Below are 25,301 nucleotides of genomic sequence, written 5' to 3'. Positions count from 1 at the left end.
CAAAGGTACTCTGGAGGATGCCAATAATCACTTAAAATCTATATCAGATTTTCTTTTTCCTAAGTGCCCAATTAATAAATAACTTAGTGAGAACAGTGATAGAAATGATGAGGCAGTGATGAATTTAATATCAAATACTCGAATCCTTACCATAACTTTGGAAGCTATTTGTTATGGCCTATATTACATTTTACAGATGAAGACACTCACAAACAGGTTAGGCAAATGACTCAGGATTATGTAGCAAATCAGTTACAAGAGGAAAAAGTAGAAACTAAGATTTGTGACTCTCATTTGATCTCAGTTCTATAAAAATAGATCCATTCTAGGAAGATAATATCACTGAATTATAATTCAAGTCACTTCAAAGTGAATTAATTCACTCTCTTTAAACTCCTCACTTGTTCAATATGAAATAATTTCATATACTGTTAACCACCAGTTGCCAACAAATGATAAATTTGACTATATGAAGCAAAGGATCAAAAAGAAATTTCAAGGATCATGGGGTGCCTGGCTCAGTCATTCAAGCATGCCTCTTGATGTTAGTGTTATGAGTTCAAGGCCCGCATTGTGTGTAGAGATTATTTAAAAATAAAATCTATTTTTTAAAAAGATTTTATTTATTTATTCATGAGAGGCACAGAGAGAGAGAGAGAGAGAGAGAGAGGCAGAGACATAGGCAGAGGGAGAAGCAGGCTCCTTGTGCAAGCCTGATGCAGGACTTGATTCCAGGATTCCAGGATCATGCCTTGAGCTGAAGGCAGATGCTCAACCAATGAGCCACCCAAAAATAAAATCTTTTTAAAAAAAACATAATTTCAAGGATCAGAAGGAAATTACCAATCTATGGTTTTGGGTTTGTTTAGGGTTTAAAATCTACCTTCTTCTAAAGGACTTGTGTGTTAGCTTTCTGAAATTAGTAAATTCATAGGGAGGCAAATTCAGTGCACCTGCAAAGGTATTCTAAAAAGGAAGATGCTAATAATCATTTATATCTATCTAATTTATAAAGGAATAACCAACATTTTTTAAGGTCTTTGGTGATCCCAAATATGTCTACAGTATTCTCTGAAGTAAAGTGAGCTAAAATAAAATCCACGTCTGTGTTCTCATTTCACTTTGTTTACAGTGTTTGTATAGTACTGATCATACCATAACTATAAAATGAGGACAATTTACAATTTTACTTGTGACGTTTACAACTAGTTCCATATATGTAGAATTGGTTTGTCTTTATGCTTTCCCAGCCATCTATATCCTAATGTACAACATTGTGTTTTTTCTTCAGAGCTTCAGTGACAATCATTAAAATCTTCCATTGCTACTGAGTGTACCCAATAGATGTTTTTGGTGGATAGGTGAAAGAGGGCAAGGAAAACTAGAAAACAGTAAAAATGCTTTTCACTACATCACTTTTTACAGAACCTGGTTACTATGTGATTGAAAAGTGTAAAAGTTGGGGGATCCCTGGGTGGCGCAGCGGTTTGGCGCCTGCCTTTGGCCCAGGGCGCGATCCTGGAGATCCGGGATCTAATCCCACATCGGGCTCCCGGTGCATGGAGCCTGCTTCTCCCTCTGCCTGTGTCTCTGCCTCTCTCTCTCTCTCTCTCTCTGTGACTATCATAAATAAATAAAAATTAAAAAAAAAAAAAAAAGAAAAGTGTAAAAGTTGGGCTTATGCTGAAGGGAAGTTCAAATCAATCTATAAAAATTTGTTAACCAATCACCATATGGAATTGATTACCATTTTAATTGTTAACCAATTAATTGTGGAAAATATAAGGAGTGGTAAAACAATCCATATTATAGGTAAATGTAAAACATAAGAAGACAAAATATAAACACATAAAAAGGAAAATATTAAGACAAAGCAGTGTACATGTAAGAGAAACTAAAAGATGGGCACCTGGGTGGTGCAGTTAGTTAAGTAGCCAACTTTTGGTTTTGGCTCAGGTCATGATCTCAGAATTGTGAGCCATGGGCTCTGTGTTCAGTGCGGAGACTGCTTGAGATTCTTTCTCCCGCTCCCTCTGCTCATGGTCTCACTCTCTCTCTAAATAATAAAATCTTAAAAGCAAAAATACTAAAGGAATGAGAACATTCCATTGGCGCTCTTGAATGTCCTTGTTCCCCCTCAGCTGTCCTCCCTACTCCTTCTTGCATATGACTTGGTTCCTAACTGTTCCTCTCTACCATTCTTGATAAAATCCAGATTGTCCAAACAGTGGCTGTTCATCTGCAAGAACCATTCCTCCCTCTTCAAGAACCATTCTTTTTTTTTTTTTTTTCAAGAACCATTCTTAATCAATTATTTCTGAAACTAGCTGAACTCTAGCTGCATTACTGGAATGCTACATGGCATTCCACCCTCTTCTCCAAGTTTGGAGTCTCCTTCAGGTCTTCTCATGCCCATTATTTCCAAATCAAGTCTTCTGCACTTGGTTCTGGGTTTGTTTTTATTTCCTTCTAAGAGAGTATTTTAGATAGTATATTCTATAGCAAAATAAGAAAGACACGGTTCTTAATTTTGGGTAATTAGAGAAGATTAGAAAAAGCAGGCCTTCAAAGGAGCACCTTTAATGGATTTGTATGATTCAGAAAGGCTCTGAGGTAGGGATAGACAGTTCAAATATTCAGGGAGGATAGAAATACACCATACAAATTTCTCTATGGCCAGATTCACATTTAAGAGTGAGAGCAAAATAAAAGCATTTTCAGACATGCTAGGGCTCAAAGCTTACCACCTAGATTACTTTTCTATAAGAATGACTTGAGTAGGTATTTTGATAAAACAGGCTACAGGAAAGAAAATTAAGGATTCAAGAAACCATAATGAACAAATATAATGAATACCTTTATAGTTAAATCTAACTAATTGCTGATGTACAATGTATTCATGTTTTAGAGACAATAATGTTAGACTAGAACAGACTGGATCCTTTTGCCTCTAATAGTGGTAATAGTGAGTAATGAGCTTGGAGAGCTAGGCTGGGGCTTCATTGTGAACAGCCTAACAAACTTGTGCAAGTCTTTTCTATTGTTAAAAACAATTTCCTCTGAACCTGATACCTCAAATTACTTACTGTATTTCTTCTTCTATTTGTTGGCTAATAACACACTGTCTCCATTCTTTGTAATTTATTTGCAATAAGCTTCCGCCATCTTCCTTTACTGCAAATGCTCTCTTGGATTCCTAATTTCAAACCTCAGTGATCTTTCCCAGTTTGTGCCTTACCTCTCTCTCTCTCTCTTCATGGAACAGTGCTGACTGCCCTTTTCTTCTTGAAACTTTCCTTTTGTTCAGCTTCTACAACCAGATTTCCTCCTACTTCCTCTGTCTCTATGGCATCCTCTTTTTTAGTCCCTCTTCCTAAACTCAGGCACATTCGGAAGTTATGTTCTCAGTTCTCCTCTCTTCTAAGTTCTCTTGCCCTTTTTGTTTATTCCATCTATATCTCTGGCCCTGCCCCTTCTCAGACCGAGTCCAACATTTCCAACTGCCATGTGGATGTCCTCCTGTTCCTCATATTTAACACACCAAAATGAAATACACCCTTTGTCTGAAACATGATTTTCCCAATTCTGTCTTCAGTGTCATTATTCTTCCAGTATCTAGACAAAAATAGATTCTTCCAGTATCTATTCTTCCAGTATCTAGTAGTTTCTCAAACCTCTCCTTTGTCTAAAGGAGACTTGATCAAGATTTAGACTTGATGTCTAAATATAGTCATCAAGTCCTATTAATTTTCCTCCCTAATATTTCTTGTTCCTTTTTTCTTTCTAAGATTCTTATTTTTTAAAAATATTTACTTATTTATTCATGAGAAACACAGAGAGAGGGGAAGAGACACAGGCAGAGGGAGAAGCACGCTCCATGCAGGGAGCCCGATGTGGGACTCGATCCCGGGATTCCAGGATCACGCCGCAGGCTGAAGGCAACGCTAAGCCGCGAAGCCACCCGGGCTGCCCAAGATTCTTATTTTTAAATAATCTTTATACCCAACATGGGGCTCGAACCTACAACCGTGAGGTCAAGAATCGCATGCTCCACTGATTGACTAGCCAGGCACCCCTTGTCCTTTTCTTTTTATTCTTCCTGCTTCCAACCTAGATCAAGCTCTCATTACTTGCCTAGAATATTGCAAAAGTATCAATTTACACCCATCATCTCGTTTTAAAGCCCTTCATATCTAAGACCCAAATCACTTTTCCAGCCTTAATTCTGAAATATCTTACATTTCAATTAAACTACAATTCTTTCTGTGACCCAAACAGGTTCTGCTTTTTTCCCTTCTGTGCTTTTGTTCTCTTCTTTCCTTTCCCTATATGTTGAACCATGACTTTCAGTGAGTCAACAATCTTCTTTTTAATTGGAGAAGAGAATTAAAAACAAATAAAATATAAATTCGTCTCATGTATCCATTTTGTGAATTTTACACCAAACCCATCTAGAAAAGTGAAACTTTTTAAATAAAAGGTGATTTGAAAACCCTACCAACAACTGCTTTCCCTGTGGCTTTTCTCAGTTTTGCTGGTTTAGGGGATGATTATAGGAATGATATATTTCAAACTTTGTTTTATAGTAACATTATTACATCACACTATTATGCTAGCAACTTGTTTAAATAAAAAGGTTACAAAGTATTTTCTGTATCAATGAAGATAATCTTTCCTCCTGAATAGCCACCTGCTCCTGGAAGTTGAGCTGTCACTAGGAAGCAATTTAAAAAAAGAAATAATATTAATAGAATTGAATAAACTTTGTACAAGTAAAAATACAAATTAACATAGGATTTATGTTGGTTGCTACTGTTTCAACAATCTGACAAAAAATCATGACCCTTTAGTTTCTAAACAGCATGTTATTACTAACCAGTGGCAAAACTGTTAAATATTCCATCAACATGGTAGTTCAACAAAGAATGTCAATATCTCTCACAATGGGAGATATTCATGAAAATTCTCCTAAAGAATAGATTTTAAGTATTACTTTCTTCCTATAAGAAACAATCACAAACATAATTTATGCTATATAACTCATTTAAGTAACCGTCCAATTAATGCATGTCAAATTTTAAAATGCATTTTCTTTATAGGTATTAGTAGTTGACACTAAGGAATTTCTTTATATTGGGTTCACGTATTATTTCCTTTATTTTTCAAAACAACCTTAAATTTGGCACTATCATTATTCCTATTTTACTGATGGGAAAAATTAGAAAGGTGAAGTAACTTGCCTGAGGTTACACAGTTATTAATGGTAGAGCCAAGACTGGAGCCTAAACCTTCTGTTTAGGTCAAAGAAATACAGAGTAACATCTTTGTACAAAAGAAGGTGTTTTTGTTTATTTTGTTTTAGAAAAATTTATTCTTAGGTCTTTTTTAAGGCCAACTTCACTCCATGGAAAGTTGGAGATTCTAGGTCTCAACTAATTTTGTAATATTCTTGTCAATAGGATATAGAAAAGATGGAATGGGTAAAATGGAGACAATGAGGGCCTCTCCCCACTACCAACACTATCCTCATATACCCATTCAATTCCTCCCTGTTACCATTCAGGTGGTGTTCAGAGTGCAGCACATATAACATTACCTCAAGCATCACACGTTCAAAGACCAGTTCTAGTATTTGTGTAACCATGGGCAGTTTACTTAGCTTCTCTGAGCTTTAATTTCCTTGCAAATTTCAGATTACATGAGATTATATAAAGTTCCAGGCACAAAATAAATTAGTAAGCAAAAGCTATGATTATTATCATTATTGTGGCTGTTATATATCCTTACCACAGAGGGTATGAGACAGCTGGGTTTTTCCAGTACGAAATTCTGTGAAATATAGAAAAAAACAAAAACTACATAGTTAATTTTTAGCTATTTTCATAAAGAATGAAAAACAGTCTTAGAGTATTTTCTTTGTCAAATCTTACATATAAAGTACCACTGTGTCATGGAAAGATCCTGCAATATGAATACCAGTAGTAAAAATAAGTTTTTAAAGGTTTGTTTTAAAGATTTTATTTATTTATTCATGAAAGACACAGAGAGATAGGCAGAGGGAGGAGCAGGCTTCCTGTGGGGAGCCCAACGTGGGACTCGATCCCAGGAACCCGGGATCACGACCTGAGCCAAAGGCAGATGCTCAACCACTGAGATACTCAGGTGCCCCTAAGCTGTGGAATCTGATGCTATCTCTGGGTAGACAGTGTCAGAAATGACTTGAATTCTTGGATAATTGCTTGTTGTGGGGGAAAATAATCCATATATTTGGTGACCAGAAGTGTCAGAAGTGAAGTGTTTATGTAAGTGTCTATGTAAGAGACTTCCAGGAAAAAATATACAGTAGGAGAGAACTGGGTTTTCCCTATTAAGGGAAAAAAATACTGAGTTTTTTCATTTTAGTCATATAAATGAAAGTTTAAGACCCTACTACAAGGAAGGAGGGCCTAGGGTTCTTACACTGCACTGAGATCCTCAAGGGAAAGCTGAAGGAGTCTCAGACTGGTGGTATGCCCTACCTCCCAATAAAAGCAAATTCTCTCTGCTTCCCCACTCACCATTTTAGGTCCAGTGAAATCCCATAGATCAAAAATCAGGCAGTAAGCTCACAAATATAAAAAAATACACAAGAGAGTAAGCCACTAAGACTGATAGTCAACAGAAATAATAAAAACCAGATTAATTTCTCTATGTTGACAGGAACATCAACAACATAAAAACAGACTTAGTTCTCCAAGGATTGCAGATGCTGGAATTGTAAGACACAGCATATAAAATAGTTTAGCATGAATTATTTTGAAGAAAAATAGAAGATATATAATCTGAGAAGAAAAAATCTACTCTCTATGTTCATGGAGCATGCATATCCTAGAAATAAGATTGGTCTCATTATCCAATTACCTTTTGAAGTAACGAGAGAAAAAAAAAGTCTATTCTCTTCTATGGAAGTCAGAGACAAAAAGATGACAAATGCCAACAAGACTTCTCCGTTAATATTAGAATGTATTTTAATTCCAGCCCAGAACGGCCCTCTATTATAATTAAGATTTCAACATACATTTCAAAGTAGATACAATGTACTATTGGTTGTCTGTTTAATTATATATGTATGTGTGTACATAAGTTTTTTCATTTAACAAAATATTAAGGTTCTACCTACCTCCAAAAGCTTCTGTGATTGCCATGCTTTCAATTCCACCTCCTAGCAACTTACTGGAAATAGAAAGTAAGCATTAGTAAAACGAACAGAAATAGATCAAGAAAGAAGAAAGTGTACCATTTGTGTCATATCTATCTATCTATCTATCTATCTATCTATCTATCTATCCACCATCACAAACGGGAATTCTTGGCAGGACAAATGGCACTCTACCTCTTTAGATCATAGGTTCTGCTGTATATTGGCAAGGTGGATCAAACAAACAAACAAACATATAAGTCCTGTTGTTCTTGCTCTTACTTCTGAATATCAATAGGAAATGGGCTATATAGGTTTAAGATTCAGTATTCTTTAGGACTGAATTGCAGCTTGAATAAATGGTCTTAGCTATTAACTGGATTGTTCATATTGTGCTTGGGACTATGTTTCTAAAAGTCAACTGAATATTTAGTGGTTTTCTTTAATTTATTTTTGTTATTTTTTTAAGATTTTATTTATTTGACACACAGAGAGAAAACACACAAGCAGGGGGAGAGTTAGAGGGAGAACTAGTCTGCCTGTTGAGTGGGGCTCCATCTCAAGACCCAGATCATGACCTGAGCTGAAGGCAGATGCTTAACCAAATGAGCCACCCCGGCGCCCCTATTTTTTAAATTAAAAAAATTTATTGGGGCAGCCCCGATGGCTCAACGGTTTAGCACTGCCTTCAGCCCAGAGCCTGACTAGAGACCCAGGATCAAGTCACATGTCAGGCTCCCTGCCTGCTTCTCCCTCTGCCTGTGTCTCTGCCTCTCTCTCTGTGTGTGTCTCTCATGAATAAATATCTTTTTAAAAAAATTTTTATTTATTTGAGAGAGAGAGAGAAAGAGAGAGAAAGTGAGCATGAGCAGGGGGAGGGGCAGAGGGAGGAGAGAATCAGGCTCCCCACTGAGCCACAAGTCTGACATAGGGCTCCATCTCAGGAGCCTGAGATCATGACCTGAGCCAAAACCAAGAGTCAAACGGCTTACGAGACTGAGCCACCTAGGATCCCCTGAATATCCAGTGTTTAAATATACTGAGAAATGTATGAAAAATAGATATTAGGAGAATCTGGTGATTGTCACCATGATTGGTCTGTCTTACACAAATAGAACTCAATGAAGAACATGTCAGGATAGGAAATATTCAAAAGTATTATAGGTAATGCTAGCAGTTAGAAGAATAACTGTCAGATTTTGACAGCATACATTTAATTGGCAACTCAGTGTTTCAGTGTATTTAATATTCTTGATGTGAAAAGACTTAAGGTTAGGTCATTATGTCACTCATTCATTAAATACAACAAATATTAATTGTGTTAACTGTACTAAGACCTGGAAGAAGACTCTTAAAATCTTTCTTATTTCTATTAGCATGACTTTTGGGACATGGGATCCTGAGTCCTGGGATTGAGTGCCACATCAGGCTACTTGCTGGGAGCCTGCTTCTCTCTCTGCCTATGTCTCTACCTCTCTCTGTGTGTCTCTCATGAATAAATAAATAAAATTTAAAAAACCTAGTTCTTGAATAGTATTTTCTGTGCCCAAAACTCAAAACCGAGGACACCAGAAAACTCACTACAACAGTAAGAATTCCTTTAACCCAATGTTGCTTAAACCAGGATGTGGAAGAATGACTGGAGAATATCAAGCTGTCACTTAAATCAAATTGTTTTGTTGATCAACCTGGTTTTGACCAATATGCCTTGGGGTAGGATTTCCCAAAGACTCTTCCTTAGCTGTTACGTGAAAGAAGGGTTCTGATTTTTAAAATTTGGGGTAATGCTAGGTTAAAGAGGTGTTGTATTTCATGACAGGATTTTAGATCCTTTAGTAGGCTGGTGTATACTGTGAATCTCCAAAAGAGGAATATATAGTATACTACACTTCACCAACTTACTTCATTTACTATTTCTTTATTCATGCAGTCACCTAATACTTACTGAGAACCTAGTGTGGTGTTTAAATGGAGTCTGTCCTGGGCAGCCCTGGTAGCTTAGTGATTTAGTGCCACCTTTAGCCCAGGGCATGATCCTGGAGACCCAGGATCAAGTCCCATGTCTGGCATGGGGCCTATTTCTCCCTCTGCCTCTCTCTCTGTGTCTCTCATAAATAAATAGATAGATAGATAGATAGATAGATAGATAGATAGATAGATAGAGTCTGTCCTAATCGGATGGGGGCCCCCTAATGTGGGGTGATGATCAGGTGGTAGCCAGCAGTCCTGGCAGTGAAGGATTCACCAGAGGCAGGACAGAGGAGATAGCGTACTGAATACACTGCAACGGAGGGGCAGGCAAGAGAGCAAGGGAAAGGCTGTCTGCTATGAAGCAGTAAGTGGGATCTGTTTTTATTTTATTTTATTATTATTTATTTTTTATTTATTTGAGGGGGGGCTGTTTTTAAAAGGGACAGATGAGGAAACATGGCAACGAATGAAATTCTGCTTTTTTTGGTAAACTGTGCCTGGTTGTAAGTAGCCCATTGGTTATTAGGGCCTATAGATACTTTGAGGTGCATTGCCTGATAGGCCTGACTGGATTCAGCCAGGGTGTCACTGTGGGCCCTTTATATATTCCATCACTCAAGCCTATTTGCCTAAAAACAACTTCTACACCTAGTTTACACTAGAGATTGTTCTATGCACTTGGAGTAAAGCAGTGAACAAAAGACAAAAATCCTTCACTTTGTGGAGCTTACTACATTCTAGTGAGAGAATAGACAATAAACAATAATAAGTAAATGAGTGAAATATGTGGTATGTCAGATGTTATTAAATGGTATGAATAAAAATTAGATCCAGAAAGAAAATAAGAAATGCAGAGGATGGGCAGCCCCGGTGGCGCAGCAGTTTAGTGCTGCCTGCAGCCCAGGAAGTGATCCTGGAGACCCTGGATCAAGTCCCACGTCAGGCTCCTTCCCTGCATGGAGCCTGCTTCTCCCTCTGCCTGTGTCTCTGCCTCTCATTCTCTCTCTGTGTCCCTATGAATAAATAAAATCTTTAAAAAAAAAAAAAAAGAAATGCAGAGGATGAAGGCAGGGAGTTTAAGTATTTAAATAAAGTGATTAAAGCAGCCTCATTGAGAAGTGGACATTTTAGCAAAAATCTGAAAGAGATGACAGTATGCCATGCACATGTAGAAGGAAAAAGTATTCCAAGCAGAGGAAATGGTAAGTGCAAAGACCCTGAGGATGGAGTGTATCTGGCATGTTCTAGGAATAGCAAAGAAGTTGGTGTGGTTGGTGTATAGCAAACTGAAAAAAGAATAAAAAGATGAGAGTTGATTAAAGAGGATTTTGGCTTTTGCTCTGAGATGAGGAGTCATTAGAGTAGTTTTGGGCAGAGAATGTCATGATTTGACCTAAATTTGTTGATTTTTGTTTTTGTTTTTAAGAGAGAGTGGGGGGCAGAGCGGGAGGGGCAGAGGGAGAGAATCCCAAGCAGACTCCCCACTGAGTATGGAACCCCATGATGCAGGGCTAGATCCCGTGACCCTGAGATCATGACCTGAGCCAAAATCAAGAGTCAGACACTCAATCGACTGAATGACCCAGACGCCTGTGACCTAAGTTTTAAAGGGATCATTCCGGCTACTGTGTGAAGAATAAATAGTAGAGGCAAGATCTGAAAGAGAGAGGCTAGAAGCATTATAATACTCCAGAGGAGATATTAATAGATAGTTTAAACCAGTGAGGTAACAGTGGAGGAGGTGGTAGAGAATTAATTGAATTCCTATTTCTTCTTTTTTCTATACACACACACATAGAAAAAAATATATAAATGTTATAATGGAAAGTTTCAAACATAAACTAAAGTGGACAAAAAACAGTATACTAACGAGCCATCATGTACCTATCACTTAGCTTCAACAATTACCAACTATGAACTCATGGTCAATCTTTTTTCATATAAACCTCTAATTACTTCCCTCCCCTTTCATACTATTTTAAGCAGAGACTGGACAATATATCATTTTATCCTAAATATTTCAGTAGTTATCTCTAAAAAAATGAATACTCTTATTTTAAACATAATCATATTATCATTATTACCTAAAAAAGTAGTAATTCTGGGGTACCTGGGTGGCTCAGATGGTTGAGCATCTATCTGCCTTACGTCAGGCTCATAGCTCAGTGGGGAGTCTGCTTCTCTTCTCTCTGCCTCTTTCTGTTTGTACTCCCTTTCTCTCTCTTAAATGAATAAATAATCTTAAAAAAGGTAAGTGTTCAATCTTCCAATTGTCTCATATACATCTTATTTTTTATAGTGTATTTGAATCAGGATCCAAATAAAATCCATATATTGGGGATTAGGTAAAATGTCTTTTAAATCTCTTTTAATCTCTACGTCTTCTCCCTGACTTCATCTTTTTTGATTCCTTGTAATTTATTTGTTGAAGAAATGAATAGGGTGATTTGTTGTTGAAGGTAGAGCAGACAGAATTTGTTAATGAGTAAGAGCTTCTGATGCTAAAGAGCAAAAAAAAAAAAAAAACCCACTGAATTTATTTCTTCTAAAATATTCAATCTAACAACTGATTTTTAAGTAAAACCAAAAGTGAAATGGAATTTCCTTTATCAACAAGAAGAAAAGGAAATGAAAAGTTAAACTGATTTTCAAGATGGTTTTAAAAATACAGGCTGATTCAGAAAACTACTTATATTTTGGGTCTGAATTTCTTATAAGAAATTTAATCTTGCTTCTACAAATCATCTGGAATTTGTTTGCTTTAGTAGTAGTCTTTTAGGAAAAAAAAAGCTACTTCAGAAAAAGAAGCTATTTCTAACAAACTCAAGAAAAAAGATACAACATTCCAAAGATTGTGTCTAGTGGTTGTAAAAGATACAAGATACACACTCAAATTCCTGGCTCCCAGTGGTGATATGGAAAACCATCTTTCTCTTCTCACTATACTCAAAGGCAGTCAAGAATCCTGGTTCCTACAGAAAGACAAAAGGAAAGGTTCAAAAGGGTATAAGATGATGATGTTAACTTCAAATGCTGCCCAAAACTCTCTACTTGATTATCAGGGTCATCATTTGATATGAGCTACAATTCATTTATTTATCTTTGAAAGCAGCACAAGATCATGGTTAAAAAAACAGGTGCTGGAACTGCCCTATGTAGGTTCAAAATATGTCTCTAATACTTACTAGTTGTGTAATTTAGGGTAAACTACTTAATCTTGCTGTACTCCAACTTATTTTTGGGGTCAAATCAGAATAAGAACAGTGTCTCTCTCATAGGGTAGCTATAAAATTTAAATGAGGTATATTTATTGCACAAAGCAGAATGGTATTTTACTAAATGATTCCATTGACCAGCATCATTTCCCCCTAGCTCTGGAAATTTCAAGGAGCACAGAAATTCACTATTCATGAGACAATATCTGTCAGCAGTAGAAATGCTACTTATTTGCCAAATCAATGAGCTGTAGCGATGCAGTAGTGTAACTAGTGAGAACAGGGCTTGATGTGCTCTAATGATATGGTCTAATGTATTTCTGTTCTTGTTTCATAGGACAGTGGTTCTCAAACTTTGGAGAACTTGACAGGAGGTTTAAAAAGCCCAAACCGGGGTACCTGGGTGGCTCAGTCAGTTGAGTCTCTGACTCGTGATTTCAGTTCAGGTCATGAGATCAAGCCCCATGTAGGGCTGTGTGCTGAGTGTGGAGCCTACTTGGGGTTCTCTCTCTCCCTCGCCCTCTGCCCCTCCCCCACCCTGTAAAATAAGTAAATAAAATGTTTAAACTCACAACTCTTTAAAAAAAAAAAACACCCAGGCCCTATCCTATTTCAACAAGTCTGGGCGTATGTCTTCATTATTAGCCGCTCCAGGTCATTGATACGCACTGTTTGGAACCACTATATTACTAAATTAACTTCCTTTCTCTCTCTGTCTCTCTCTCCCTCACTCCACCCCTTCCCTCCTTCCCTCCCTCCCTCCTTCTATCTCTCAATCTCTTTCTAAGAATAAACAGCTTTAGTTAAGAAAGGATGCAGATTCTGGGTTCACTAGTATATGCTTGAGAAGGAGAGGGATTCTTTTCTTTGATAATGGGATTTAGTTTACAAGGAAAATAAGAGTAATGCTTATGAACTCTAAAGTGGCAGTTTTAAAAACTCTGGGTACTGCTCTAGGGCAGTTGTAGAATTGACCTATGAATATACCGCCTGAGTTTACTCAGAAGTTAGGGCAACTGAGCTGGGTTCAGAAGAGTTCAGTTAGGTTGTCTCCAAGTTCAGGACCACACAGCCACTGTCATCACTGTCACACTTCAACTGCCTCTGAGGAAGGAAACCAAATGGCTGTCCATGAAGAACGCTTCTAGGAGTTGCTGGGAATAAGACCCTCACACACCTGTGTAAATATGGAAAGCCTTGTTCTGCAAAAGGAGAGACTTGGTGACTTTCTTTCCGCACATTCTTGTTATCAGTGCTAGTGCCTCCACTGGCCTCCAAAAATTCAACACAAAAGCTAGGGTCAAAGGCATATGTTTTTGCTTGGAGCCTCTTAGCTGCATGGGCCTCTCATAGTCTGTGGGCCAGCTCCAAGGTGTGAGTTTAGCTCAGCTGCAGTTCATCTGCCTCAGTGAGCATATTCTTGGTCATATCTATCTCGACTGTATACGTGTAGACCACACTGTTAGTCTTATTCTAACCCAACGTTCCCTTACCAATTGACCTATACCATGAGAGTACAACTTCTTTGGTGCTGAGTGCTTTGCAACAACCAAAGATACAATATTTGAGAAGACAAAGCAAAAATAAGGAGTTAAGGCATAGAAACATAAAGAGAGAAAAATTAATATAAAAGGAGATCCAAAAAAAAGGCTTGGTAGAAATGATTATAGTATTCAAGTCTCTTTAACTCTTGTCTCAATCTGTCAAAGATTAATTGCTGTTGCTTTGAAACTGAAGTGATCAAAAGTTAACACGAGGATATAATAGATTGTGATCCATAGAAATTCAGGGTTCCCTCAGTAGTTTCTAGTATTTGTGAGGAGTTTCTGGTGTTCAATGAGAAAGGCTACAGAGACTCCCAGGGCCCTTCTAAGCTAAAACAACAAAGAATTGATCTTGCTTACAATAAGTTTGTTGGCTGCCTCTTTAATCTTGTCCACTTTTGCTTCTGAGAGCCCTTTGACATTGCATAGTGCTCTTCTTGTTGTCATTTGTATCCCTTTGATGGTACAGATTCCTACTGACTTCAGTTTCTTAATGTCAGCCACATTCTGTAAATAAAAGAATGGGTGCAGCAGATTGATAAAATGCCAGCCTGCAAGGCTCCCATACTATGTCATGTGCTTTTGTGTCCATCTCCTTCTACCATGATGCCAATTTTATACAAGCAGCCAGGTGGAACCCACCCACCATGTAGCCAAATGTTCTGGAAATATCTGAGTAGAACATACCCAGCATGCTGCCAAATGTTCTGGCTGTGCCCTGATTTCCCAAGAATGTTAGTGAGACCATGGCAATGTAACAAGGAATTCAAAAGAAAAGTCTGTTGGTAGAAAAGCTAGCAAATTTATCACACATTCGCCCCCTCGGTTCAGCTCTTTCCTTCTAGAGAACTTCATTATGAATATGGTTTTTTTAATTAATTTTTTTTCTTCTACCCTTGGGAAATGCAAATAACTACATTACCAAAGGGCCAGGATTTTCTCTTGCTCCTATTTTCTAAATCCAACTGAAAGAAATTAAATGTGAGGGCTTCAAAAGATAATGTCAGAGTTTTACTATCAATGAACTGCTGTTGAATTCATCTTGTTACTCAAAGTCTGATTTTGGTCAACATCATTTACTCTAATCACCTGCCAAGGAACTGAATTTTCTGTTGAAGACCGTGGTAGGTAGCCCTGAATACCTCCAGTCGGACCAGTGGTTCTCAACCGGGGGCAGTTTTGCCCCCTTGGGTCATATGACAATGTCTAGAGAAATTTTTGGTTGTCATAACTAAAAGGGGTGCTATCAGCATAAAGTGAGTGGTCAGGAGCCAGGGATGCTACTAAATACCTTACAAATGCACCCCCACACACACACACACACAACTAAGAATTGCCCAGTCCCAAATGTCAATAGGGTCAAGGATGAGAAACCCTGAATTGAACAATTTCACACTGAAAACTTACATTGAAAATTGAAAAAATACTTACGATTCCATGTTTTTGTAACAGGTCAATGTCTTGAAACAAAGATTCCTGAAGGGGATGCAACAGAAAATAAAAAGTGGAGCTTTGATTCTTCATTATCCAATTGTATCATATCTTTTAAAGGGTTGATTCAATATTATGAGTTACTCCAAAATGCCTCAAATTCCACTTCTCTAGATAGATCGAGGTAGGATCAATAATGTGTTTTTCAAACACATTATTATATATTTAGAAGATGCACCAGCACTGAAAGGGCTGGGAAGCCCAATATTTTTGTCATGTCCTGTCCAGATTTTTAAGACCTTAACCCAAAGGAGTGGAACAACATTTAACTTATTTTATTTTTTTAAAGATTTATTTATTTATTGGAGAGAGAGAGAGAGAGAGAGAGGCAGGCAGAGGCAGAGGAAGAGGGAGAGAGAAACTCCACCAGACTCTATGTTGAGTCTGGAACCTGATGTGAGACTTGATCTCACTAACCTGAGATCAGATCTAAGCCAAAAACAAGAGTCGAATGTTTAACTGACTACACCACCCAGACGCCCCTATTTTAAAATATGTTTTCTCAACTTTCTGCCCCACCAGACCTTGAACTCCTTCCTCTGCTATTTGGTACCAGCCTGCAGAGTTACCATCATGGTGGTACCAGTTGTTAGGTTATTAAAATACTTTCACGCTTAGTTGCTAAGTAGCTAATCTTAGCACCCTTTGCCAAACAAGTTGTTACATATTTGTAATATTGCCTCTCTTTAGAACTATGCTTTCTTTCCATCTCTGTTTCTAAAAATAATAGCTAGCAGAGAAGGAACTTCATTTTTGTGGAATGACTGAATGTCTACCCATGTTTCAAAATTCTAGCCATACTTCTTCATCTTGGAATCCTGGTTCTTCCAGCACAACTTGATCCTCCTTCATCTTGAAAGGTGAGCAGCAGAAAAACAATCAGTTCTGGGGAAAATAAGAAATATTATCTAAAAAGTAGTCATAGATCATATAGTACAAAAATCCTTTGCCCAGAGATCTTGATTTCATTTCAAAGTCACCAAAGACCAAAAGAGCTATAAGAGATATATTTAGTTTAGAATGATTTAGTATCTTCTTTTTGCTGGGCACCTGACATTTTTTCTTTTGTGGGTATATGTATGTGAAGGTAGGGCGCTTAGTTTCTACTCCCTTTTCTGAAAATTGGTCACCTTTTCTCAACTTTTGATTTTCTTTCTTTCTTTTTTTTTTTTTTAAGATTTTTTAATTTATTCACTGGAGACACAGAAAGAGGGAGAAGCAGGCTCTATGCAGAGAGCCCAATGGGGGAATCCATCCCGGTACTCAGGGATCACACTCTGAGCCAAAGGCGACACTCAACCACTGAGCCACCGAGGCGTCCCTCAGCTTTTGATTTTCTACAGCACAAATATGACTGTCTGATAATATCTTTTTTGTTGTCTTGGAATGCTATTTAGTATTGCTTATTGCTGTTTCACCTTTCACGTTTATGTTAACAATGCCGGACGAACTTTGACCTCATGTCATTCTTCCTGTATCTTCCCTGGCTCCTAGAACTTAATCTACCCTCAATCAATATATTTTATTTTTGTCATATATGATGAATGTCTTCCTGCCTCCTAATTATGAACCGGCTCCCTTGCAACATATCTCTTTGTTTCATAAAACACTGATCTATTTTGTTTTATAGTATTTACTGGCCTCAAGAATTTTTTTAAGATTGAAAATTATGATAGATACCCAATATTAGGATAACGTGAGAACCTAGAAGCAGATAAATGGAGTCTTTAACACCGTACTAGTTGTTGTTAAGATCTCAGGAATCTACAAGGCATGATTGTAGAATATTGTTTATCGCATTGTCTTTCTTCCTACCAAAGTCGCGATTGGGGCCCGGCAGAAGTGCAAAAAAATACTAAGGTAGAGATATGATTGCTACCACCTAATATCATTAAACGGCAAATATCTGAGGTAAAGAGGAGATAATGGAATGGGGTCTTCGGGGATACTGTCCCCCACATAGGTAATCATAAATAGGACTACCCCAAATTCCACATTGACCGTCCTCACTAAAAAAAAAAAAAAAAAAAAATCGTTCGTTTCCCTCGCCTTGATAAAACGAAAAGATAGTTCTCTTTCTCAAGTAGCCGCGATGGACGCAAGGGCTCCCCGACACCACGGTCTCAGGCGTCACCGCTGCGGAGCGTTGGTCCACGTCCCCCCGCGCCGCCATTGGCATCTTCCCGTCACCAGGCTCCCTCCAACGAGGCAGAGGAGGCCACGTGAAGACTTAGGTCAGACCTGCTTTAGAACAATGCTGCTAGAAATCCCCGGAGATGACGGAGATTTCCTCTCGGGGGTGGGCGCGGGACGCACAGCCACGAGCCCAGGGCCCTGCGACGACCGCGAAGCACCACCAGAGAAAGGAACCCTTCGGTTTCCCCTCACGCTCTTCACACGCTTGCTCTTTTTTGCCACAAACCCCGCTCGTACCCACACTCTCCCCGAGGTTTTCAAGGTGACTCCCTTCTGTCCCCTGCCCGGGATTCCCGGTCCTCAGGGATTCTGACTCGGAACCAGAACGCGGAGACTGGAAGCCCAGGGGACACTGACCGGGAGGTCTGGCGCCAACCGACGAGAGCTTCAGCTCGTGTCCAGCGTGGGCGGGGCCGGGCGAGGGCCAGGGGGCGGGGCCACTGTGGGAGGGGCCGGGCCGGGGGCGGGGCGGAGAGCGAGGGGGCGTGTCCACCGCCGGCGCGGGACCGCTGGGGCGAACGAGGGGGCGGGCCGGCCGTGGGCGGAGAGCAGGAGGGGGCGGGCCGCGGAGGGCGGGGCCCAGAGTGGGGGAGGAAGAGCTGGGAGCCGGTCTCCGGGAGCCTCTGGGGCGGCTCCGTGGGGTCAGGGAGAGACTCTTAGGCGGAGGACACCGGCTGAGGAGAGGGGCTCTGATGAGGAGGGAGGGTGGGGGCCTCCCTTGAGCTGAGGGAGACGCTGAAGTCAGGGAGAAGACTCCAAAGTGGGCGCACGGAGACGCGTGGGAATTCGGGGGCACGGAGGTGGGCACTGAGGTGAACCCGGGCTGCTGTGAGAATGAAGGTCCTGAGGTGGGGGTTGTTCCGAAATGGACAGAGGCCGCTAGGAAAGGGTCATGAGGTGGAAAACCAAGGTGGAGCGGGCGCCCGGTGGAGGTGGCTGACGTGGCGGCAGGTGCCGCCCAAGATGCTTATCTTGTTGAGGTGGGGAGACCCTCGGGTCAGGAGGTCGAATATGGGGTCTTCACGGATACCTCAGCGTTCCTAATTTCTCTCTCATGCCGTCAGCAGCTGTCTAGTCTGTGAGGCACCCCGGGCCCATTCAGGATGGAGAGTAATTTTTCTGCGTCTTAACTTGAAATTTTAAATAGACAACAGAAGCCAAACATATTTTGGTCCAGCTTTTAAATAGAAATTTTGGGCCCGCCTTCTTGCCAGCACAGCCGGCTCTGGCAGCATCATCTTGCTCCCCTTAAATGGAGACTGTCTGTTGACAAGAGTCATGAAACATTTGAAAGAGCATCTGTTGAGGTGGAGGCTATGATGAGTATCTGTGCAAACAGTTCTTTGAGTTCAAGACCTAGTACAGGACGACCCTTTTTCTTCAGTGTCTGAATCATTTTGCTGGAATAAATAGAAAAAAAAAATTCCCACAATAACATTTGGCATTTTGTAGGACATTTTTTCCCCTTCAGAGTGGATTGTTTAAAGTGCCAACAAATAACTACTGTAGCTCCTTCAAATCTTATTTTCCAGAAACATAGCCTGTCCTTCGTGTTAAACGGAAATCAGGGCCCAGTCCGGGGATGAACTGGATAGAGATGATAGACTTTCACGTTAAAACCTCATTTAATATAATTGTAGTGACTTCTGAGCAACTTGTTAGGTGAGGACATCAAGTGTATGGAAGAGCTGCAAAGAGCACAGCAAGATGATTTAGGGAAATATAACATATGTAGTTTGGTGTAGTGACAGCTGGGAGAGAGAAATGTTCATAATATTTGAAGGTTGTGTGCACTACACTTAAAAGAAAGAAACAGAAATGAGCTTGGTAATGACAAATTCATAAAATGAGGATAAAAATCCTGTTTGGATATGATATTGATGGTCATATACAACTTAAAAACATTTTTTTAACCAAAAACTGGGGGTAGTTAAAAAGTATATTTGCAGACGTTTCCACTCAAATCAGGACAAAAAAAAAAAAAGGAGTAGGTTTTTTTATCATATAAAAATTCTGAATATGATGACAGAGATATTTCAAATCAGTGGGGAAATGATGAATTCAGTGAATGGTGTTGGAGCAACTAGTAGCCATCTGGAAGAAAAATAAAATTGGAACCAATATTTCACACCTTATACCAAGATAAATTCCAGATGGATCAAGGAATTAAATCTAAATGTAATAATACAAGTGCTAGAAGAAAATGAGACAATCTTTTATTATCCTAGAATAAAAAAATATTTTAAAATATGACATAAAACTCAGAAGCCATAAAAGACTTATTAAAACGACTACATTTTAAAAAGTTGCGTTGTAAAACCTATTTTCCTATTTTAGATATAGAGTATGGGGAGCCAGAGTTTTGTATCAATTAGTAACTAAATAGTAATTATGTCAAGTAGCTTTCCCAATTTTTCAAATCCTTCAGTGAGTCCACAATTCTCTACAAAATTTTAAAAATCTGTGTCATTTTATGGTATTCAAAAAACAACAACGAAACCAGGCAGTGGGATTACCTGAATTTTAAATCATTACACTTTACTGCCCCTCTGTGGACAACTGACTTATAATCAAATAAAGGCCTATGATCCCACTGTCTGCAGTTGGGTTTCTTCAAATTGGTGCCTGTGAATATATATTCTTGGAGTTTCAAGAACTCAAATACGAGAAATGATTTAGAACTAAGCTTTCCAAATTTGAAAGACCTCCAACTTCAGCACATAACTGCCCTGAGGCATGTCCCTGACAGGTTATTTAGCCAACATTTATTAAACACGGCCTGATCCCAGCTCTCTGCTGGATAAGATGAAGACAGTTCTCTGCCCTTCAGGAGCCAAGAGTCTAGTAGAGGAGATAGATATTGAAACAGATAATCCCACACAGGGTAAGGTAAGGCTTCTTATGCATGCAGTTAAGTAACAGGTAGACCTCTCACTGTGGGACCCTCATGGAGATGGTGACCCTTAATGTGGGGCTGGGAGAGCAAGTGAGGATTTGCCAGAAAGGCAGAGGCAACAGAGAGGCTTATTTAGGTAACTGTGAGTGGTTCTGCTGGGGTGGAAGGTGCTAGAGAGAAAGCAGCTCTCAGAAGCAAAGGGGAGAAGCTAAAGGCAACATCTGAGGACAACCAACATTTACAGCACTTCCTCCTTTCCACAGATTAACATAATCACTTGTTACAAGGATGTCTTGAAGTAGGAACTATTATTTCCCCTATTTTCAGATGAGGTAACTGAGGCACCACAAGGTTAAGTAACTTGCTCAAGATTCACAGTCTGGCTTCAGCATCCATGCTCTTAACCAATATACTAAACCAGTACATGGCAGGCTCTGTATATTCATATATGATTTTATTTTGTTTATAGAAGTATGGTTTCAGCATGCATGAGTAGCAACTAAACCAGGCTTACATAGTACAGATCAGCCAGTTATTAGCTGTGTCGTCTTGGGAGAAATTTATTTAACATCTGTGCGTCAATTTCTTCATCTGAAAACCAATAATAATAATAATAATAATAATAATAATAATACTGAGTTGTGAGAATTAAATGGGTTCATACACTTGGAAGTATTTGGGCTGCTGTGTGAAAAATGGGTTGAAGGAGGCAAGAGAGAGGCCAGGGAGAAAACTATGTAAGTCAAAGCTAGGGGTGGCTTCAGCCAAGAAAGGCCTCTTGAAACGGGGAAAATTGTACCTCACTCACAGAGTTATAGTGAGAAGGCAATAAAATAATGTGGAAATATGCTTATAAGTGTTTAGTGTTTAGTTCAGGGTGCCTGCCTGGCTGGCTCAGTTGGTGGAGCGGGCAACATTTGATCTCAGGGTTGTGAGTTTGAGCTCCACATTGGGTGTAGAGATTACTTAAAAATAAACTCTTAGGGACACTGGGGTGGCTCAGCCGTTAAGCGTCTGCTTTGGGCTCAGGATCGAGTTTTTTTTTTTTTTTTAATTTTTATTTATTTATGATAGTCACACAGAGAGAGAGAGGCAGAGACACAGGCAGAGGAAGAAGCAGGCTCCATGCACCGGGAGCCCGACGTGGGACTCGATCCCGGGTCTCCAGGATCGCGCCCTGGGCCAAAGGCAGGCACTAAACCGCTGCACCACCCATGGATCCCCCAGGATCGAGTTCTACATCGGGCTCCCTGCATGGAGCCTGCTTCTCCCTCTGCCTGTGTCTCTGTCTCTCATGAATAAATAAAATCTTTAAAAAAACAAAATAAAATAAAATCTTTAAAAAAGTATTTGGTTCATAGTAAATATTTTGAATTATTTTATTATGGATAATTTCTAATATATACAAAGGTAAAATAATATAATATTTCCACCACCTAGCTTCAACAACTTTCAACACATGGTCAATCTTATTTCACTTAAGCCTCTATTTGCTTACTCCCTCTCATATTATTTTGAAGTGAATTCCATACATCATATCATTTCATCTATGAATATTTCAATATGTATCTCTAAAAGATCAGGACTTAAAAAAAACATAACCATAATGTCCTTAGCACACCTAAAAATTAGTAACTTTTAATATCAAATATATAGGTAACATTCAAATATTAAATTCTCATCAATGCCATATATTTATTAAAGTTTGTTTCAACCAGGATGAAAAAATGTCAACACACAGCAACTCACATTAATGACCTTCTTTTGAAAAATCTATAGATTTCCTTCTTTTTCCTTTGTGACTTTTTTTAAAGAGTAATTTTTTTAAATGGAGTTTTCCAGAGCCTGAATTTTGCTGATTGCATTCCCCTGATGTCATATGCTCCTCTGTCCTCTGTATTTCAGAGGACAGCTACTATTACAGTAGTTGGATGTAAAGTGTAGATCAGATCCAGGTTCGGTTATTTGGTAATGACTATTTTGTAGGTGGTCTACTATTAAGAGGCGTTTAATGGCTTTTTATCTTTTGGGGATGTTAGCAGCTGTTGTTGATGATCAACCTAGATTGTTAATTCATTAGGGGTCACAAAATGGTAATTTTTAAATTCTATTGTTGCTTTTTATTTTATTTTATTTATTTTTAAAACCTACATTTTTTAAAAAAATTTTTATTTATGATAGGCACACAGTGAGAGAGAGAGAGGCAGAGACATAGGCAGAGGGAGAAGCAGGCTCCATGCACCGGGAGCCCGATGTGGGATTCCATCCCGGGTCTCCAGGATCGTGCCCTGGGGCAAAGGCAGGCGCTAAACCGCTGCGCCACCCAGGGATCCCTATTTTATTAAGTGGAATACTTCTAAAAAAGAAACTTCCCCTCATCTACTGTTTGGTTACCTGGTAATACAGTTTGGATGGAAATGGCATGATAAATGCTTATTTTTTACCCCTTTATTTACCAATTTTCAGAATAAGAAACTGGTTATCTAGTATCTTTTTTTTTTAAGATTTTATTTATTTATTAATGAGAGACACAGAGAGAGAGGCAGAGACATAGACAGACGGAGAAGTAGGCTCCCCAAGAGGAGCCCGATGTGGGACTAGATCCCAGAATCCGGGATCACGACCTGAGCCGAAGGCAGATGCTCAACCACTGAGCCACCCAGGCACCCTATCTAGTATTTTTCAATGGTGACCAATTAATCTTTTTAAAGCAACAATATGAATATCTAAGTGAAAATGTATTTGATGTGCTTTGATCCATGGCAATTTTTATTACTACAGTGCTTAAATTGTCCCAACTTTTTTTTTTTCAGGTAGGCTCCATGCCCAATGTGGGGTTTATTTTTTTTAAAAGATTTTATTTATTTATTCATGAGAGGCACAGAGAGAGAGAGGCAGAGACATAAGCAGAGGGAGAAGCAGGCTCTATGCAGGGAGCCCGATGTGGGACTCCATCCCGGGACTCCAGGACCACACCCTGGACCAAAGGCAGGCACTAAACTGCTGAGCCACCCAGGAATCCCCAATTATCCCATCTTTAGCCAATGAGATCCTAAGTTGGTTCCTGACTTTTTCTGACAAGACTCTTCATCTTTGGTAGCTTCTTTGTTGTCTAGTGTAACAAGATGTTGTGTGTTCATCTCATGATTTCCCTGCCCTAGACCAGGAACTAGACATTTCTTCAAGGATCCCTGGATCCCTTTAGGGCAAAGAGTATTTCAAAACCACAATTCTGGGGTATTGCCACTGCAGACTTTATTTCTAGGTCATTTCGATGGAAAGAATTAGGAAATAGGTTTTTTGTTTCTGTTTTAAATAGCTTGAGGTATAAGTGACATACTAGTGCACATATTTAAAATGTATCTACACCTGAGAACCTTTCACCACAATGAAGAGAGTGAACATATCCATCACCCCAAAAGTTTCTTCAGGCTTCTTTGTAATCCCTTCTATTATCTCTCCCCTCCCCTCTGTAAATACCCGTCCTCTCAGTTATTCAGGCAACTGTTTTTAAACATAAGATACAACCTTAATTCATTATCAGTTCAAAATCTCTTCTAGTTTAACATCTGAATTTCCCTTCTCTGATGCTGAGAATACTGGTTCTCAGCAACACTGGGAATGACAGAATTGGAGTATTACACAATTACTCATTTGTTTTATTCATTACAGTAAATGCTTCTTAAATGTTAGTTCCCTGCAATGCTCTACCCCTTCCCCTTATGAAGGGTGAAGAATTCTTCACCATAATTTTTCCTTCTAATATTTACAAAGAACAGAGACAGGTCTTTTCATCTTGAACTTCCTGAGAGGCCTTTGGTTAGGAGTCCTCATTAATTTCTGGAAGGGGTCTGTGCAGAGATGATCTTGGCCTCAAGATATACAAAGGAGTGTCCTGAAAGACAGCAATGTAGTTTGGCCTGGGTCCAGAAAACCAGGAGATCTTCATCTGGGTGGGGGCTAGTAGAGACAGACAGGTTGACAGGCGATTATATCCACTATGGTAACTGCTATCATGGAGGGGTATGAGAGGCTGTGGAATGCGTAGGAGGGGTCCATGTGCCAACTTTGCTCCTGCTGTTCAGGGAAAGAAGAGGATATCTATGTGGGGTCCTGAAGAGAAGCAGGAATGAGTGATGTTGGGACTTAATGGTGAAGAGGGAGAAGGGATTTTCAGGTACAGAAGCAGCAACAGGCAAAAGGCCCAGAAATAGGAGAGAGTATGGCTCCTTAGATAAACTGTAAATAAAGGGCTAACTGTAATTTGAGTAGTGAGAAGGAAGGTGTGAGAAAGTTTTGGTTATCTTCTATGCCGCCTTGTACATGGCAAGTGCTCCATATGTCCAGGTTTCAGGAAAAGTACATATTTATTAACAGCAATGACAACAATAGCTGGTAGCAATGACCAAGTGAAGTATCCTGTGCCAGGAACTTTTAATAAATTATCTCATTTAATGATCACAACACTACTGCTAGGCAGGCATTCTCTTTTTGCACGCAAGAAAACAAGTTCAGAAAAGATCAAACCACACAACTACTAGGCCTAAAGTTATACATCTACTATGAGTCAGGGTAGAGATTCATGGTAGAGAATAGACATCTGGAGGGCTTGCTCAACCCCTCCAAGCCCCGCAATCCTCCCAGGAGAAATGGAGGTAGTAATACTCACCTCGTGGGGAGCCATGAGGGGGGTTAACCAAGATAATGACTAAGCAGGACTTAACAGAGTACTCAGCACATTGTTAAGTACTCAGTAAACATCTCCTATGATTATGTTAGTGTGTTATATAATAATTTTATATATTCCATAG

General features: G+C 39.2%; 2 protein-coding genes across 22 annotated transcripts in view; both read right to left on the bottom strand.

Moving 5' to 3' along the window:
• Positions 1 to 18,027, bottom strand: part of DMC1 (DNA meiotic recombinase 1) — a 36,469-nt gene extending 18,442 nt beyond the window's left edge. Inside the window, exons 1-8 of one of the 4 annotated variants that reach the window (XM_038550584.1) lie at positions 17,952 to 18,027; positions 16,200 to 16,283; positions 15,339 to 15,383; positions 14,268 to 14,414; positions 12,038 to 12,120; positions 7,160 to 7,212; positions 5,788 to 5,829; positions 4,642 to 4,714 (exon numbers count right to left, since the gene is read on the bottom strand). In XM_038550584.1, coding sequence (XP_038406512.1) covers positions 4,642 to 4,714; positions 5,788 to 5,829; positions 7,160 to 7,212; positions 12,038 to 12,120; positions 14,268 to 14,414; positions 15,339 to 15,383; positions 16,200 to 16,250 — 494 coding nt within the window. In that variant the 5' untranslated portion in view covers positions 16,251 to 16,283; positions 17,952 to 18,027. Of the gene's footprint in view, positions 1 to 4,641; positions 4,715 to 5,787; positions 5,830 to 7,159; positions 7,213 to 12,037; positions 12,121 to 14,267; positions 14,415 to 15,338; positions 15,384 to 16,199; positions 16,284 to 17,639; positions 17,767 to 17,831 lie in introns of those variants that run through there. The other 3 variants (XM_038550585.1, XM_038550583.1, XM_038550586.1) reach the window with 3 other exon arrangements.
• The window catches only part of FAM227A (family with sequence similarity 227 member A), a 95,620-nt gene continuing 86,517 nt past the window's right edge, over positions 16,199 to 25,301 (bottom strand). For 6 of the 18 annotated variants that reach the window (XM_038550569.1, XM_038550559.1, XM_038550571.1 and 3 more), the window contains one exon: positions 18,798 to 18,994. In XM_038550569.1, coding sequence (XP_038406497.1) covers positions 18,871 to 18,994 — 124 coding nt within the window. In that variant the 3' untranslated portion in view covers positions 18,798 to 18,870. Of the gene's footprint in view, positions 16,284 to 18,782; positions 18,995 to 19,818; positions 21,082 to 23,394; positions 24,568 to 25,301 lie in introns of those variants that run through there. The other 12 variants (XM_038550563.1, XM_038550567.1, XM_038550560.1 and 9 more) reach the window with 11 other exon arrangements.

The sequence above is a fragment of the Canis lupus genome, chromosome 10 (genome assembly GCF_011100685.1).
Source record: "Canis lupus familiaris isolate Mischka breed German Shepherd chromosome 10, alternate assembly UU_Cfam_GSD_1.0, whole genome shotgun sequence".
Classification (NCBI taxonomy): domain Eukaryota; kingdom Metazoa; phylum Chordata; class Mammalia; order Carnivora; family Canidae; genus Canis; species Canis lupus.
The sequence above is the reverse complement of the archived record's forward strand: the minus strand, read 5'-3'. Positions and strand labels throughout refer to the sequence as shown.